This window comes from Sylvia atricapilla, chromosome 6, assembly GCF_009819655.1.
Source record: "Sylvia atricapilla isolate bSylAtr1 chromosome 6, bSylAtr1.pri, whole genome shotgun sequence".
Lineage (NCBI taxonomy): Eukaryota > Metazoa > Chordata > Aves > Passeriformes > Sylviidae > Sylvia > Sylvia atricapilla.
The window spans coordinates 35,915,019-35,931,375 of NC_089145.1; the positions used below are offsets into that span (position 1 = coordinate 35,915,019).

Genomic DNA, 16,357 nt, shown 5'->3' on the forward strand with positions numbered 1-16,357 from the left:
GCCTCTGTCACAGTCCCAACTTCCACAGCTGCTTCCACCACAGAAAAGTGAGAATTCCTGCAAAATTCCTCCTCTAAGAGGCAGGAACTCTGGAAGCCACAGGGAACCTGCTCACTAGAATAACGTGAAGGTGTCAAACTTCAACACTGGATTTTTACACTGGGAAAAGCACAGGTGAAAACACAAGGCAGAACGATTTTGCACAGGCACATTTTATCTGTGCAGGAACCACCACCATGACAGCCCCAGCTCCTGGAATGAACCTCCAAAGAAGGAATGACACAGGAACCACAGGATGAATGAAGAACCCACCATCTGAAACCATCTCCCGTGCCAAAGTTTTATTAACAGGCCGGTTTGAACCACTCCCAGAGTTTTCCCCTCTCGGAGGTGTTGGCGCGGCGCCCTGGGATGGGCCGGGCGAGCGCTCGGCAGCGCCGCTCCCCAGCGGCCGCCCAGCCCAGGCTCCTCCGGCACACGCCGCTCCGGGGCCGCTCCCGCCTCCCCGGGCCGCCCGCAGCTCCGGCCGGAAGGCGCTGACAGACACCTCTGCTGGGTGCAGCTGAGTCACAACCACACTGCAGACAACAGTCCCTCCGTGGGGTTATCCCAGCCCCTCTTCTCCACAGCTCTGCCAGAGGAGAGATCCAGTGCTCAAAGACCTCACGATGGGGAATTCTGTCGAGAGATTTTTCACAAAGGTGACAGATTTTTAAGTGGCCTGGTTTTGTTCAAGAGCTGAGCCTGCATGTCGTGTCAGCACAATATGCAAAATATTTTCTTCACACTTCATCTATTAACCCCAACATGATCAAAGCAATCCTGGCAGCTGCCGAGCATCAGATCTAGAGCCTGGTTTTGAGGAGAGGGTGGCACAGCAGCGCCAAAAGCAGCACCAGGCATTTTATTTTTATTACTTTGGTGCCTCCAAAGTCTAATTTGGAGGTCCCATCCCAGCAGCACATGGAAGCAGGAGAACTGTGAAGCTCAAGAGGAAGGCTGGCACCTGGAACACCAGGTTTGGGAACAAAGCAGCTCCTTTGTACAGCAGGGATCCAGGCTGTGGCCCCTAATTTCACAGTCAGCACGGAGCTCCACCTCTGAAACACTCACGCTGTGCCAAACAGCAGCTCTGGGAATTCCCGGCAGCAGTTGCTGTATTGCTGCCATGGAGCATTCCAGTGGAAGGTGTCCCTGCCCATGGCAGGGAGTGGAATGAGATGAGCTTTAAGGGCCCTTCCCAAGAACCCAGAGCATCTGGGATTCTGTGCACCTACCGTGCACTTCCTGTGGATGTTCAGGATGTGGATGTCTTCGCTCCGATACTCCTCATCGTGCCTGTCCAGGGGAATTGTTTCCAGCTCAAAGTCCCTCTGGAGCAGCTGTTCCACAAAGAACAGTTCCACAAAGGCTTCCACAACCATTCCAGACATTGCCCCCCCCCCATGCAGCCCTTCATCCTCATTTAAACTGCTCCAGCACTAACTCAAAAGCTACAGACACCTGCAACACTCCAGGAAAATCTGTGCAAGCTTGTGGTAAAACACTCCTGGAGGGATTTAAAAGATGTGTTCATATGGCACTTTGGGAGAAAACTGGGTTAGCGGTGGCCTTGGCAGCGCTTGGGGACGGTTGGACTTGATGATCTTAGAGGACTTTTCCAACCTAAATGATTCTGTGAATCCATGATTTTGCTTCAATCCCTGAAATGCTAAGCCAAACCACAGCACCTGCCTGTCTGCGAACCTTCTCAACTGAAAGGGAAAGGAGAGAAAAAACAACTCTAAAATCCCTCAGCATCAGCTCTGGGACATGCTCAGATTGCCTGGGCTGAACTTGGCAAGGAAGGAAATAAATCCCACACAAAAGAAGGGCAGAAATCAGCCAGAAACACCAAGACCTGTTGAGTTTATTGTGGGAGCAGCAGAGCTGAGCACAGCCCTCCTCACTGCCAGGGCCCCACAAGAGTGTGAGGCACTAATTATCACACAGGTGTTTTGATTAACACCCACCAACCCCCTGCAAATCTCAACCTTTCCCCTCTTTTTGCAATCTTATAGTTATTGTATAGAATCCTGCACAAGAGCTGCTTCTCAGCAGTCACCACAGGTGCAGAGTTAAATGTGCACTGACCATCATCCCCTACAGGTGTTCCCTCTTTTGCTTTTCCTCACCTGCACACAACATACAGTTGGAATGTTCAATTAAAATTAATGGGCTCTCCTTAGAAAGAAGGAATTTTTTCAGAAGCACCTTTGTCACTCAGGAGGGAGTTTTGAGTTCCTGAGCAAAACTTTTCATTTTCCCTCTGCTTTCGATGAACAGCCTGAAAAGAAAATGTGCTTAAAACTCACTTACTTCAAAGTATTTTCTCTCAATTTCAGGGTTCTTCCCCATAGTCCTCTGTTCATAGCAGCACAGGACACAAGTGTCAGGGCCTGTCAGGTCCTTCAGGGTCTTCAGCAACGGCTCCAAGGACTGCCCAAAAAAGTGAAACATTTCCCACGTGGATTTCAAGTTCATTTCACTGGTTATGATACCCTCTAGCTAAAGTCTTCACCCAAGAGAGAAACTCCCAGTTTTGCTCTGCAGGGAGTTATTTTTAGTACTTTAACTGGGACAAGAAGAACATGGGAGGGAAAGCTGGGAAGCAGAGGAGAAAAGGGGACTCACAGGAGTAGAGTTTCCCTACACTGACCAAGAAAACTGAACTGGAATCCAAGCCAGAAACATCCCACACTGCTGAGTGGGCACTTCCTCGAGGCACACAACAATGAGTCTTCCTCAGTGTGTTCCAAAAGTGAGACTTTTCTCAATTATTCCTGGAGGATGGCTCAGATCCAGACCACAATGGAGGGAAATGGGACCAGAAGGCAAGGATTCAATGCCAGGGGCTGGTAAAGCCATTGGAAGGGCACTGGGACATAGGGTTTTTCAGGGTATTTTCCTTTTCCTGCAGCTTCCCTCAGCTCTCCATGCACATCCTACACAGCTCCAGCTGAGGGCATGAGGCAGACTACAACAACCACTCAGCTGGAGCAGGATTTCTACTCTTGCCTTCCCAAAGAAAGTATGAGCAGAACCCAAACAGCAGATGTAGCACTTCTAAATTTCATTTACCAATAATTTCAACAGTTCACATTTTGCTTCACCCTTCCCAACGTGTTTTTTAAAAAAAGGCAGGAGGAGAAGGCACAAACATTCAATTTAGGATTTTTAACATAAAAATAGTCCCTGGTTCTATGTCAAATGGCCTTACATCTATTAAAAATGCCTTTTCCAGTCTTGTTCTACATATTCTTATAAACCGCAGAGACCATGACACGAGCACAATATTTATCGGAACACTTCTTATACTAAACACACTGATCCCACACCCTTCCCAAGAAACCTTTTTGCAAGCATTTAGAAAAGTCCTAATTTACCTCCTCATAGTAAATGCAATCAGCCATGAGTATATAATCAGGTGGAGGCTGAAATTCTGTTACATCTTCACCCCTACACAAAAACAAACAAGAAAAAAACAACAAAAAGTGAAAAGAAGCTTTAGTAATAACACTAAAGGACTGAGCATAAAGTTAACTACTGTGTTCTCATATTAAGTTTTCCTCTCACAGAGGTGTTTTGAAGTTATTTAGCAATTTAACAAAACCAGTGCAGAATCCCAGAATCCCAAAACGTTTGGGTTGGAAAGGACCTTAAAGCACATCCCACTCCACCCCTGCCGTGGGCAGGGACACCTTTCACTGTCCCAGACTGCTCCAAGCCCAGTCCAACCTGGCCTTGGACTATTCCAGGGATCCAGGGGCAGCCACAGCTTCTCTGGGCACCCTGTGCCAGGGCCTCAGCTCCCTCCCAGCCAGAAATTCCCAACTGCCAACATCCCATCTAAACCGACTCTTTTTCAATCTGAGCCCAGAAATCCCATTAAAGCTGAACAGAGGCATTAAATAAAGGCTCATACAAACCATTTCAGTACCTTGGCTCGGACTGACCCTGTGACCAGGTGCTTGTTATTCTCAATATTGACCATCAACAGCTCCTGCAGCTCCTCCAGGTCCGTGACCGTCACGATCGCCCTGTAACACACACACGCGGTTATGGAGTAACGCGATGGCAGGGGACATAGAAAACAGGCTTTAAAGGAATCGGAAGGATCTGAGGGCGAACATATCCCGCTCACCCCAGCGTGGCTGCCATGATGCCGACGGCGCCGGTGCCCGCGCCCAGCTCCAGGACGTGGCGGCGGGCCAGAGGGCAGGCGCCGGTCTCCAGGAACTTGGCGAGCACCAGCGCGGCGTCCCACACCACACAGCCCACGCCGCCGGCCGCCCGCTGCTCCAGGCGCAGCGCCGGCCCGGCCCGCCGCTCCAGCTCCCGGACGAAGCCCGCCATGGCCGCGGCTCTGAGGCGGCCCGTCCTCGGCCCCGCCCCGGCGCGGCAGGAAATGGCGGGCGGGCCGGCCGCGGGCGGCGGGACAGGCCGCGCTCCCCGCGGACGGACGCTTTTCCAGCCAGAATTTATTCCACGATGGCGTCAGTCGTGTCTGTGAAAAACGAGGTTCACTTTTTATGTAAATTTGAAGAAATAGGTTTAATAGAAAATAAGACAATTAGAAGATGGGAAAAAAAAGGCAAGGTACGGCCGCCCGGGTGACTTGTCTGAATGCCAAGTCCACACTGCTACATCAGAGGCTTTCTTTAAATACCCTTTCTGTTGTATCCATCTGTTGAACATTCATATTTTTTCCATAAACTAGTTTCCATATTCCAGGAACTGTTTTGCATGGCCCGTCCTTGGGTCCACCTTTTTTAGAGCATGAATGTTTCTGGGCTGTCTTCATTATCACCTCCACTTGGGCCTTGGGCCCTACTTCCTTCAGATGGGAGATGCTGATAGCTGCTATATCAATAGCAGAGGCTTCTTTACATGTTTATTGGATGTTATTTTAATTATACAGACAGTTTAAGCGTCTTATATCAACAGCAGGGTCTTCTTTACATGTTCACTGGATGTTATCCTGACCAAACAGACAGTTTAGGCCCTTGGGACCCTGTTCCCTCCTGAGCAGGTCCAGCCTGAGCCCTCCTGAAGGTTTTGTTGCAAACAACCCTCACACAACTTGAAAAAGGTCTTAACAAACCTGCAAAAAAATGTTAATAAACCTGCAAAAAGTTGTTAATAAACCTGCAAAAGTCTTAGTAAGTCTATAAAAAAGGTCTTAATACAATGCACAAAAAGGCTTTAATAAACTTTAAAAAGGGTCTTAATAAATGTACAAAAATACATTAATAAACCTATGAAAAGGTCAATAAACCTACGAAAGTGTTTTAATAAGCCTACAGAAAAGGTCTTAAACTACAAAAGGTCTTAACAAACCTACAAAAAGGTTTTAATAAACTCACAAAAAAGGTTTCAATCAAGCAACTGAATATGAGTCAATTCTCCATGAACGTTTTGAAAATGCAAAGGTTTTAGATTTTTTTCTCCCTTGGATATGTGGAAGAAAGCTTTCTTATTACTTTATTTCTTCATTTCTTTTAGACCAATGGGTGGTCGGCAGCTTCCCCTTGAGGGGAGGCTCATGTTCCTTGGGAAGAAGTTTTCTGAGGGAATTGCCTTTTCCCACACAAGCCAACTTCAAACCCAAACTTCACACTATTTCCCCTCCAGCAGTTTTTTTGTTGTTCTTTTTACCTACCCCTCTAATTATGAAGTAACTGAAAAGTTATTTATTGTTCTCTTGAACCATGCTGGTGGGAATCTCACTGCCTTTGACCGCTTTCCATGTCCGTGTTATGATATATTTTACTGTGGAATATTCAACATGGTTTTGCAATAAGCACTTGTACAGGAAGGCATAAAGCTGACATCTGTAAATTCTAAAATGTGGGAGAGAATTTTTTCCTCTTCAACAGCACATAAAACGTCTGAAAAAGTATTATTCCTTGTTTAGCAATTGCTGCTGACGAGGACTTGAAAAGAGCTCATGAAAATAATTTAAAAAATAATTCAACTTTTCCAAGTCACCTTCCATTTCCTACCTGCACTCCCAGTCAGTGCACGTCAAATTTGGGACTTCTTGAACTGTATCTTAGCAAAATGAAGCAGCTCTCCTATAAAAAGTGTGTTTTGCCCCTTGTATGAATGAATTCCAACCCTCTCTTCTCACGGAATGAGCACAGAGGGGACAAGGCTGTTCAAGAGACAGATGGATAAATAGATCTTCCCAAAAGAAAAATGTGGGGTCTTGGTATGATCCTGTACAGAGCCAGGAGCTGGACTCGATGGTCCTGATGGGTCCCTTTCAGCTCAGGGTATTTCTAATTAACATCCCTCCTCAGTCATATCTCCTTTCCAAAAAGGAGAATTTTCCAAATGGAATGCCCAAGACAATGGCAGCAGCTTAGGCAGACTGATGAGAAGCTGGAGTGTGATTTGGAAGCCTGGGATGGGCCCAACTCTCAAAGGCAGAAGGAAAGCCAAAGTGAGACCAGCAGCATGGAAAATTGGGGCATTTTGTATTGTCAAAAATGCAATTCCCAACCTTGTCCTTGCAAGGAATACGCACTGCTCAAGCTCTTAAAAATTAAGACTAGGGTGATTTATTAATCTTGTTAAGAACTCTGATACAAAGCACAGTAAAAGGCCACAAACCAGTAAATAAAATGTGGCTTGTGAAGGCCACTTTATAAATGCTGCTACAGAACTACCAGTAAAACAGACTCACTCTCACACCAGTTCAAACACACGGGTTCGACTGGCAAAGAAAAGTTCCATTCACTTATCAGTTTAAAAAGTTTAATAAAGCTTTAAGTGTTTGCTGGTTTAAATGCTACCAATTTCCAAGGTGGATTCACGAGTTAAGTGTAGATCTAAAGGAAGTTATTAGGTCTGGAAGGCAAGACTGTCCCCAAGCCAGAGGAAATGCTGCTGGCCGGATCCAATCCCAGGAGTAGCAGACTGTGTTACAGGCCTCGAAGTCAACTTCAATTTATACATGTCATTAGCATATCTGTAAATATACAATATAAACAATTGTACAGGCGCATAGCTTTGTTCTCTACAACAACAGACAAACTCTTTAGCTTAAGACACCTTCGCCTATCAAAACAAAAAAGGCACATCTGAACAGGATGCATGTGAAGTACTTGGGATCCTCCCCAATACCCGAGACAGGTACTCCTCCTTCATCCTTTCTCCAGAGAACCAAGACCAACCAAATATTTTGGTATTTAGATTACAACCTATTTTTTTTTCCTTTGTCTTCAGCAGCAAATCAATGGCAATTAAGACATGGCATGAGAATATTCCAGAACAGGAGCTGTCACTCAGGAACCTCAAGGTCAGAGGTTTCAAATCTGTGACGCTCTGTATCTTCATGTTGTTTGATCATCCCATTGCTGGGTTTCCTTAATTAAAAAAAAAAGGCCACTAGTGCTCAAATTTGAAAAAAATTCCACAGACGCACCTTTTTTTTTTGGCTCAGTGCAATTAAATGATGTCAGTTTAAATTCACTTAGTGTAGTTTACAGTGCAAAAGGTCTATTTTGTGTCCTGGCAGAACGGTCGGCACTGAGGATGTGAACCAAGGCAGTGCTGCTGCTCACCTGAGGGTAATGCTGTCCAACCACACAGGTTGGAATATGTGTAGTCTGAATTTCTTTCCAATTTAAACCTTTTTTTTTTTTTTTTTGATCAGCAGCACTTTAAGAGCGTAATTTGTGAAAATACTAAAATACACTGCCTTTTTTTTCTGAATAAATTAAAAAAAAAAAAAAGAGGAACTTTACAAATAGTATTCCAGTGTCAATGACTACTATGGCTAAGGTCATTGAGGAGTTTCTGCATTTTCTAGCAAAGACAGTCTGTGCAAAGGAGGGTGGGAGAGCTCCCTTTTGTAAGTCTTTGGTGGCAGTTTTGGTAGCTGAGGGCTGGAGTTGTGCCGGGGCGGCACGGGGGGCACGGTCGCCTGGGCCAGGTTGTTGTGGCTGGCGCTGAGGACGCAGCAGCGGCGCAGCACTCGCGGAGACGGAGTGCTGGGAGGGGTGCCCGGGGAGCTGGGGCCGGAGCCGGCCTCCCGCAGCCACTCGGGATCCCGGGGGAAGCGTCCCAGCGGCGGCGGCTGCAGGCTCAGCGGGCAGTTGATGAAGTGCTCGGGCGGCCGCAGCGGCACCGGGGGCGGGGTGTCGGGGACAGGGTCCCGAGGGGGAGGAGGAGGAGGGCTGTGCAGGGGCTGCTCCAAGGGCGTGGTGTAAGCAGGAACGCGAGGTTGGATCTTTGGAGGCGGCGGCTGCCGAGGTGGGATTGCTGGAGGATCGTCATCCGGCTTGGAATTTCCCTGTGGTGTCACGGAGAAAAGCAAGGTGTAAGAAATGGAGAGCACAGAATTCCAGAATGATTTGGATTGGAAGGGTACTTAAATCCCATCCCATTCCTCCCCTTGCCATGGGCAGGGGACACCTTCCACGATCCCAGGCTGCTCCAAGCCTGTCCAGCCTGGGCTTGGACACTTCCAGGGGGAGCCAGCGCTTCTCTGGGCATGCTGTGCCAGGGTCTCCCCACCCTCACAGCCAAGAAAACTCCCAATTCCCAGCATCCCACTAAACCTACTCTCCTTCAGTTTAAAGTCATTTCCTTTGTCCAGATGTTTGGATAAAGAGCAATCTTCAGACAAATGAGGAGTTCTCCTGACCTCTGCTAGTGGTGCTGTCAGAAACACAACAGCTGTACTGCTGAAGGGAATATGAACACTATGTTCCTGAAATTCCTAGCAGAGTTTGAGAATCCAAAACTTTAAAAAAGGAAGCTGGAGCTCTGCATCTCAAAGTCTTTTAAACTGACAGAGCCCTGTTTGGATCAATGGTTGAACTTGACAATCTCAAAGGTCGTTTCCAAGCTAAATGATTATAGATATTCCCCAATTTATCACCAAAGCTATTCAATTCAGGACAGCAATAACCTTAGCATTGGAAGCATCCTGATCCATCTTTTTTCGTGGAGGAAGTGGAGGAGGGTTCTGAGGCTCATCACTCAGTTTAGGGAAGCTCCCCCAGGAGCTGAAGAAAGTCTCTGGAGAGGGAAAAGCAGATCTTTTACTCCTTGTGCAATATCTGAGGAACATATTATGGAATATCAAGCCAAACTCAAAGCAACTCAAGTAAGATCTTTGTGCTCCACAGCAACATGAACCACGAACTTCAGCAGTAAGAAATCCTTTAATTTATTGCTTTAATCAGATCTAGGCCTCACTAAATGTTCTTCTATGTCCAGTATCAAAGAAAGGCATCAAGAGTCAGCAATGCTGAGGGACAAGAAAATAAATCCAGGGAACTCCAAGTGAGGTTTTACAGAGGGAGAAAAAAATCCTCAAATTAAGAAACAACACAACCCCTGACTTGTATTGGTGATTTCTGTCACACCTTTGCTTTTCCTTTCAGGAGTGCACTGAGCTCTGTGACTGCATCAGACCTGTGCTCCCCAGCTGGAATTTAAATTAATCATATTTAAAAAAAGGTTTGTGGAATAAATAAAAAGAACAGCTGAAAACACGGGTGAATGCAGGATATCCCCCACAGGTGTGATACAAAATGTGTCTCTTCCTTCCCAGCAACAGAGCAGCTGTTTTCACTAGGTGGAATCAGGAAATTATCAAGTTGCTTTATTTGTAGCTTTAGTCAAACAAAGCAATCACCAAGGACGTTCAAAACAGAAGGAAAATCATGTGAGAGCCTGGTGATAAAAACCCAACCCTAACTAAACCAGCCGTTTAAGTCTTAGGCTTTACATTCTTTACTGCACATCTGATCTAAAAAGAACCCTTCTGAATGCAGCCCACATTCTCATCCCAGATTTCAGATTTTATTCCCCACTGAGCTCTACTGAACCCGGGGAAGGCAGAGTTAAATATTTAACAGAGTTCCAACACTCACTCGACTGAGGCAAGTTCACGGGAGCAAAGATACTGTTGTTACCTGGGAAATAAAAAAATCCATTAAACAATTTCCAGGCAGAACCACTGCACTGCAGCACACAACAAATGCCTGAATAACCTGAGAGATCAGAAAACCCCCCCCAAGTTTATCTACTGCAAACGTGAATGAACATTTCCCATAAAACATTCCTGAACTGGAGAATTTAAGTCACGCTGGAAATGAATTTAATTACTTCCAATTTTGCAATTGATTTTTTTCAAGGCTGGAACACACCCCCAACATATCTGAGAAGCCTGAGGGACAGCAATAATGATTATTAAATGCATGTACCATAAGAACTGTTGAGATCAATGTCCAAGAAGACGCTGAACTCCGAGGATGCCGACACCGGTGGCGTTGACGGCGTGTTGGGGGAGGTTGGTGCTGACACGGTGGATTCATGCTCGGACTCGGTGATCCTGCTGAAACTGATCTTGCTGGGCTCCTTTTCCAGGGGCAGTGGGTGGCTCCTCAGGGTGCCAGAGGTGGAGCCGTGCCTGCCTGTGTTGGGCCTGATCCCCGGGGATTTCAGGGGATACGTTGTTTTCCTGGGCTAGAGACAGGGGAGATGTTAGCACTGCAAGGTTCCACACTGTGAGGTTCCCAAAACACTGCAACATTCCCAAACACTGCAACATTCCACACTGCAATATTCCCAAACACTGCAACATTCCCAGGCACTGCTGCCATTCCATGCTGCATCATTCCCAACACTGCTGGCCGTTGCACACTGCAGCTTTCCCAACACTGCTGCCATTCCCAAACACTGCAGCATTCCCAAACACTGTAACATTCCACACTGCAACATTCCCAAGGCTCTGTGAGGTATTTTAAAGAGTATTTCTCAAGGAGCAGCACAGCTGATGTGAGGTGCAGCATTAGTTACACAGCGGAGTTTGCTGGAAGCTGTGGATGCGGCTGAAGAAATCTTTTCCCCACAAGTATGAGGAATGAAGAGTCCAGGTTCTGCTGCCAACCAGGACAAAACACTGGGAAAAACAAGTCACAGCCTTGGGAAATCGAAATTTACTTCAAGTGCCCCTCAGAGCTGCAGAAGAGCCCCAGAACAACACCACAGAAACAGCAAAACCACAGAGGGTCACCAGGCCCTCCACACACCCAGGATCAAGGACACACTTGGAAACGTTGTCCATGTCCTCCAGTTTATCCAGGACAAAATTCCTACACCCAGGTCACTGTGGACAAACCCAGCCTGGTAAGGCTTGGGTGTAATCCAGCACAGATCAAAGCTGAGTCTTGCAAAGTGAATTATGTCCCCATCCTTCAGGGGTGTCCAGCACATTACAGCACCCACAACTGGATTTTCCTGAAATTCCAGTAAAATTCTCTCTTTGGAAATCATGAGCTGTAAAGAATTCCTGCCCAGCTGACTGGACTCCTATTTTAAGAAATTATTGTCATAAAATGACTGTAAGAAGCATTTTTCCAACAGCAATTTCTGGTGTTTTCTTGCCACATCTGTAACATCATCTTACTCATTCCTCTAACAAGAGATGGCAAAAATGATTTATAGCTCTCCTAAAAAATTAGACATGGCTCCAGTTCCTCAGGCAATTACAACATATAAAAAACAAGTGCTCTAAATTGTGATTTTCCTGCTTAAAGAAGAACTCTTAAGTTCCAGAAGCTGTTTTTTTTTTAAATTCAAAATTGCTACTCCTTTAAATTGAACTGTATTTTCTTCAGCAAAAAGGGTTGCACCTGGTAAAGTCTGCAGTTTTTGCAATAGTAATTAAATATTTACACAAAAGAAAAATAGAAATCTGAACATATTATGTATAAAAGTAATATTTTAATTAGTATTAATATTTCTTGATATTGTGAAATAAAAATATTACCCCATATTTTATCATATGACTATATTGTAAGAAATACAAATTTAACAGCAGTATTTCAGGGTTTTGGGGGAAAAGTGAGTTTAAAAATATGACAAAGGTAATATATATAAGTAGCAACAAACATCAGGAGTAGAAGTCTTTTTAAATCAAGTTTAGATGATGAAATATAAAATATAAAATATATCTGGCTTACTCAGTTAACCATGAATTATTTTCATAGTGGTCAGGGGATTTCAGCTATCTAATTTTAATTAAAGAATCCAGGAATTGGACTTGATGACCTCTGTGGCTCCCTTCCAACTCAGGGTATTCTCTGATTCCATGAAATTTCAGGGGAAAACTCACAAATCGAGGTGGTTGCTTGCAGTTCCGAGGTTCAATCTCCAAGGACTTGTTGAACAGATAATCTGTAAACTCTTTTTCTGGTATCTTCCCCATGGGATTGAGATTTTCAAAGAATTTCTGAATGAAACAAGCATCAATAATATTTAAAAAAATAAGCATAGAGGAAAAAAATTAATTAAATACTCCTAATTCAGTGATTCAAAATCTAACTTTTCACCACTTTTGGCTGCTCCTTTGTGTGGTTCTTTGTTGTCTACCAGCCACTGCTCCCCCCTCTTTTGATAATCACTATTCATGCAAAATTAGGTCCAGTGCTAGAAGATTATCTGGCATTTTTCCCCCTCTCCAATTCCTAAAGGGAGATTTAATGTCTGCTTACCCGGATTTCTGGCTCAATCCGTAAGCAGTAGGGCTGGTTTTGATACTGCTGAATTTCTCCTGTAATTTCAGCCACTTTCCTCCTCTTACTGAAGTTAATTAATTCTTTCCCTTGTCTTTTAAGGAAGTCAGGATTCCCTTCTTCTGTCTTCAAGATATTTGTTAGGTATATTCCTGATTAAAAAAGAGGAGTTTTTAACCATACATCTGCAGCAAACTCGACTTCAGAGTGACACCACACAAAAAATTTGATGTCACTTACCAAAAAAAGGCACACAGGGGGGGTTGATTGACTTGAGCTTAGCTAAATACTTCTTAAAATGATCTTGGCTTAATTCTACTGCTTCATCCAAAACTCTTTTTTTCCTTTCCTGGAGTGCCTGAGTTGTCAAAATGAAAAAAAAAATGGAAAAAAAAAAAAAAAAAAAAAAAAAAAAGGGATGGAAATCTTCTCAACAGCATGGTTAGCAAATACAAGATAATTCCCTGGCGCTCTGAGCAAAATTTGGGAATTGAAATGAAGGTTTCGAAGAACCTCTTGTGTCAATGGTTTGCTCTGGATTACAGCATCCAGCAATTCAGTCATGTGGATCCTGAGATCCCAGAAAATAGACTATTATTTTAACTTCCAATTTACTAAATTTAGTCTTTAATAGAAATTAAACATTTGATTTTAACTTCAAGGCCTTGTTCTGCCTTTCAGAGCCGTACAAAACTCAAACCATTTTATTAATATTTTCATTTTTCTGTTTTGCTCCAGGGAGGCTTTGCTGCCAACAATGGATTTCACTCCAGAACTGTGTGTGACCCAGGTCTGGATTTTGATTTCATTTCCTTTTCCATGCTCTAAACTCACCTCAAATGTGTGATCCAGCCTGTACACTGAGACAGAGTTCACAGCACTGACAATCTCCAGAACACCATTGAAATTATTGAGGTCTTGGAAAACCTGCAGGATTTCTATGATCCTGCTCAGCACAGCCACTCGCTCCTCAAAGTTCTCTGTTTCTACGATGCACCTGATCAAAAGATGGGATTTGAGAAACACTGAGAAATAAAACCTGACACTTTGTGAGTTATTAAATCAAATTTTCTTTTCCATGCAAACCCATCCAGCATGCAGCTTTTGGCCCTCTCTCCAGAATCTCAAGTATGAATTTATGTAATCACATCTTACATATGTTCGAGTTGGAGAGTCAAGGGAGGATTTGGCAGAAACAGACCAGCAAACCCCAAGCATGTCCAGGGTGAAAGTGGTTCATGCCACTGCATTGCACTCACTTTTCAAACCACAGAGTGAGGTTTGTAGTGTGACGAATCATTTTCAAGAGATTCGGGGAGTTAATTTCCTTATCTTCCTTCGTCCACACACTGCCAACAAGTTCAGAAGGCTGCACAGCCCTGGGAATGACAAAACAGGAGGCAAAAATGCTCAGTACAAATAAAAACTGTAATTTCTGTGTTTGCATTAAAAGATTATTTCTCCCCTTAATCACGACCTGATATTTCACAAATCCAATCCCAACTAATCTACTACAGAACACAACTTTTTGACAAGCGCTCGAGTACAGAAGAAAAGACATTTTTATCTTGATTGAAATTGGATAATTTTGAAGAAGCATTTTCAGATAAGAAAATTACAAAGGAGTGAGTTTCATTTTCTGAAAGGGCAAGAAAACAAACTTCAGAAAAGTTAAAAATTAAAAATAGGAAGGTGAAGCACTTGCAGCAACCAGTTGGTTTCAACACAAAACCTCCCATCACTGAAGCAGGAATGAGTTTTTATAATTTGAATTTTCTAAGACTCCTGAATTATCCACCCTGCATTTCTGTTGTCATAAGTCTGACATGGAGATAAACCCTCTTTCTTCCATCCCTTTGCATGTTTTAACACTGAGCAGACAGCAAAGAAACCTCTTTCTGGAAACTCTGGAAGTCACAGGTTGCAGTTTCCAGAAAACAATTGGTTTTTGACCAACAGTGTGAATGAGGACAATTTTTTCTGGGGAGCGAAATAATGCAAAAGCAAGGTGTTAGAGCATTTTTTTGGGGGGGAGGATGAAATAATGCAAAAGGAAGGTGTGAGAGCTGAGACCCTGCCTGTACAGGTCGGACTCGAGCAGGGTGAGCTGCCGGGCGATCTCGATGGGGTGCAGGGTCATCAGGTCCAGGGCCTCGCTGTGCCCCACTCGCCACAGGTGCCACTCCAGGGGCGGTGGGGGGCTCTCGAAGGTGATGTTGTGGCTGACTCCATCTGCCTGGGCTTTCTTCCTCTTGATGATTTTAGCAATGGACTCCACCCACTTCTTCATGGATTTTCCTGGAGAAGAGAAATCATTAAAAAAAAGCCCCAAAGAAAACCAAACCACACACGAGTTTTTGAATGCTGTTGTAAGCAAAGTTTTAAACTGACAGAGGGGAGGGCTCAACTCCAAGTCCAAGAGAGGGGAAAAGTGCATTAATTTTGTTACAAGTGCTGGGTTTTAATCAATTCATGTTCTTAATAAATGTCAGTCTCTGGGGTGGGAATATTTTGAGTTTGTAAATAAATAAATCTGGGAACTGGAGCTCAGGCTGGAGGGACTTTGGACAAGGGATGGAGTGACAGGAAGGGGGAAATGGATTCAGACTGTGAGGGCAGGGTTAGATGGGATATTTGGAACTGGGAATTCCTGGCTAGGAGGGTGGGGAGGCCCTGGCACAGATGCCCAGAGCAGCTGTGGCTGCCCCTGGATCCCTGGAAGTGTCTAAGGCCAGGTTGGACAGGGCTTGGAGCACCCTGGGATGGTGGAAGGTGTCCCTGCCCATGGCAGGGGTGGGACTGGATGGGCTTTAAGCTCCCTTCAACCCAAACCATTCTGTATTATCAAAAGTCCTCTGATTTTAAAGGACTTTTGATAATACAGTGATAATACAGTGAAACCAACTCCCCAAAAATTTGAATGTACACTCAGAATTCTGTATTTCTGCATGTAAACTAATCAGGTTTGTATTTCTCTATTTTTTTCTTCAGGGTTCTTGCATCTGTATCAGCTGACAAAGAAACACATGTGAAACCAGTTCTATTTAACCACATCCTCTCACAGTTTTGATGTGGAAAAAACTGTGTCCAGGGTCTTTTAACTGTCTCAGAATTATGTTGCCCAATGTAAGGCCTGGCACTCTGAAAATGAAAACCTGGAATTGCCAGAATAAGGATTAAACATGCCAACACTAGTGCCCTCCACAGAGGCTGCCAAAAAAATTGAGTTCATATAGAAGAGATACCAAATGTATCCTCTTCTAAAAGGATAATGATTTTCAGTTGGAATTTTATATAAATGGGAAAAATCAGGATGGGAAACACTCAGTAAGCAAAAGGGAAGGAATTCTCTGCGGAGAAGGGGAAGGTGACAGTCTGAATTACAGACTCAGGCAAGGATGACTATACTGTCCAGAAGGAAATATATTTAAAGTATTATTATCCTAATGCTTGAAATAATTTTTAGGAGCTGCTTAGGCTGCAGGCCAAAGCTTCCTCATGTAAAGGGGAGCCTCATAAACAGCTCAATTAAAGGCATTAAAATTACTCATGTGTTTAAAGGTATTGTCAGGCCTAAAATCCATCAGGAGCAGACTGGGAAGTTGTACCAAAATGTGGGAAGGGAACAGGACCCCCCTTACTGCACCTCTGACACTGGAAATGAAGGTCTCCAGCCTCTCCAGCAGCTCCAGATCCCTCTCAAAATCATAAAAATGGTGCTCAACCCAGTGCCGGAAAACATTCAATATTCTGAGGAAAGAGGAAAAAAAGATTAAGCT

General features: G+C 44.4%; 2 protein-coding genes across 2 annotated transcripts in view; both read right to left on the reverse strand.

Annotated features, from left to right (window-relative positions):
* Nucleotides 1-503: 503 nt before the first annotated feature.
* On the reverse strand, nt 504-4,405 carry VCPKMT (valosin containing protein lysine methyltransferase). Its single transcript, XM_066321482.1, has 6 exons — nt 4,184-4,405; nt 3,969-4,079; nt 3,426-3,498; nt 2,359-2,478; nt 1,278-1,382; nt 504-678 (listed from the first exon to the last, which is right to left on the reverse strand). Exons 1-6 carry the CDS (start codon nt 4,393-4,395, stop codon nt 664-666), a joined length of 636 nt encoding a protein of 211 aa, XP_066177579.1. The 5' UTR covers nt 4,396-4,405; the 3' UTR covers nt 504-663.
* Nucleotides 4,406-6,582: 2,177 nt separating this feature from the next.
* Nucleotides 6,583-16,357, reverse strand: part of SOS2 (SOS Ras/Rho guanine nucleotide exchange factor 2) — a 39,732-nt gene continuing 29,957 nt past the window's right edge. The window contains exons 13-23 of the mRNA XM_066321483.1: nt 16,225-16,328; nt 14,657-14,876; nt 13,838-13,957; nt 13,413-13,575; nt 12,819-12,936; nt 12,558-12,730; nt 12,179-12,295; nt 10,266-10,527; nt 9,933-9,974; nt 8,963-9,072; nt 6,583-8,341 (exon numbers count right to left, since the gene is read on the reverse strand). Coding sequence (XP_066177580.1) covers nt 7,832-8,341; nt 8,963-9,072; nt 9,933-9,974; nt 10,266-10,527; nt 12,179-12,295; nt 12,558-12,730; nt 12,819-12,936; nt 13,413-13,575; nt 13,838-13,957; nt 14,657-14,876; nt 16,225-16,328 — 1,939 coding nt within the window. The 3' untranslated portion in view covers nt 6,583-7,831. The remainder of the gene's footprint in view (nt 8,342-8,962; nt 9,073-9,932; nt 9,975-10,265; nt 10,528-12,178; nt 12,296-12,557; nt 12,731-12,818; nt 12,937-13,412; nt 13,576-13,837; nt 13,958-14,656; nt 14,877-16,224; nt 16,329-16,357) is intronic.

Bases quoted from the DNA above. Each gene is read 5' to 3' on its own strand.
- VCPKMT (XM_066321482.1), bottom strand. From the start codon at position 4,395: ATGGCGGGCTTCGTCCGGGAGCTGGAGCGGCGGGCCGGGCCGGCGCTG. The intron at 4,080-4,183 runs GTGAGCGGGATA...TGTGTGTTACAG, and splicing joins ATCATGGCAGCCACGCTGGG to GGCGATCGTGACGGTCACGG. The intron at 3,499-3,968 runs GTTTGTATGAGC...GTTTTTGTGTAG, and splicing joins CGAGCCAAGGTACTGAAATG to GGGTGAAGATGTAACAGAAT.